General features: G+C 65.2%; 1 protein-coding gene across 1 annotated transcript in view; it reads left to right on the forward strand.

The window, feature by feature from the left end:
* The window catches only part of LOC104830344 (myosin light polypeptide 6), a 3,357-nt gene that overhangs the window by 2,121 nt on the left and 814 nt on the right, over nt 1-422 (forward strand). Inside the window, exon 3 of the mRNA XM_010565178.1 lies at nt 31-204. Coding sequence (XP_010563480.1) covers nt 31-204 — 174 coding nt within the window. The remainder of the gene's footprint in view (nt 1-30; nt 205-422) is intronic.

The following is a 422-nucleotide window of genomic DNA, read 5'->3' on the forward strand; positions in this document are numbered from 1 at the left end:
CCCCCCCCACCGACGGTCTCTCTCCCACAGAGATGAACCTGAAGACGCTGAACTTCGAGCAGTTCCTGCCCATGATGCAAACCATCGCCAAGAACAAGGACCAGGGCTGCTTCGAGGACTACGTGGAGGGGCTGCGGGTCTTCGACAAGGAGGGCAACGGCACCGTCATGGGGGCCGAGATCCGCCACGTCCTCGTCACTCTGGGTGAGCATCCTTCCCCCCCTCCCCCCCCAGGTCCCCAAATCCCTGCGAGCCCTCAGCTCCCCCCCAAACACCCTCGAACCCCCCCAAAACCCAACCAGCCCCAGGGACCCCATGAACTCCCAGCCTGTCCTGGGATTCTCACAAGCCCCCAACCAGCCCCAGGGACCCCCCCCCCCCAAAGGCTAGCAAGCCCTGGGGACCCCCAGTGCGCCGTTTTG

The sequence above is a fragment of the Haliaeetus leucocephalus genome, unplaced genomic scaffold (assembly GCF_000737465.1).
Source record: "Haliaeetus leucocephalus isolate CR32 unplaced genomic scaffold, Haliaeetus_leucocephalus-4.0 Scaffold186, whole genome shotgun sequence".
NCBI classification, from domain to species: domain Eukaryota; kingdom Metazoa; phylum Chordata; class Aves; order Accipitriformes; family Accipitridae; genus Haliaeetus; species Haliaeetus leucocephalus.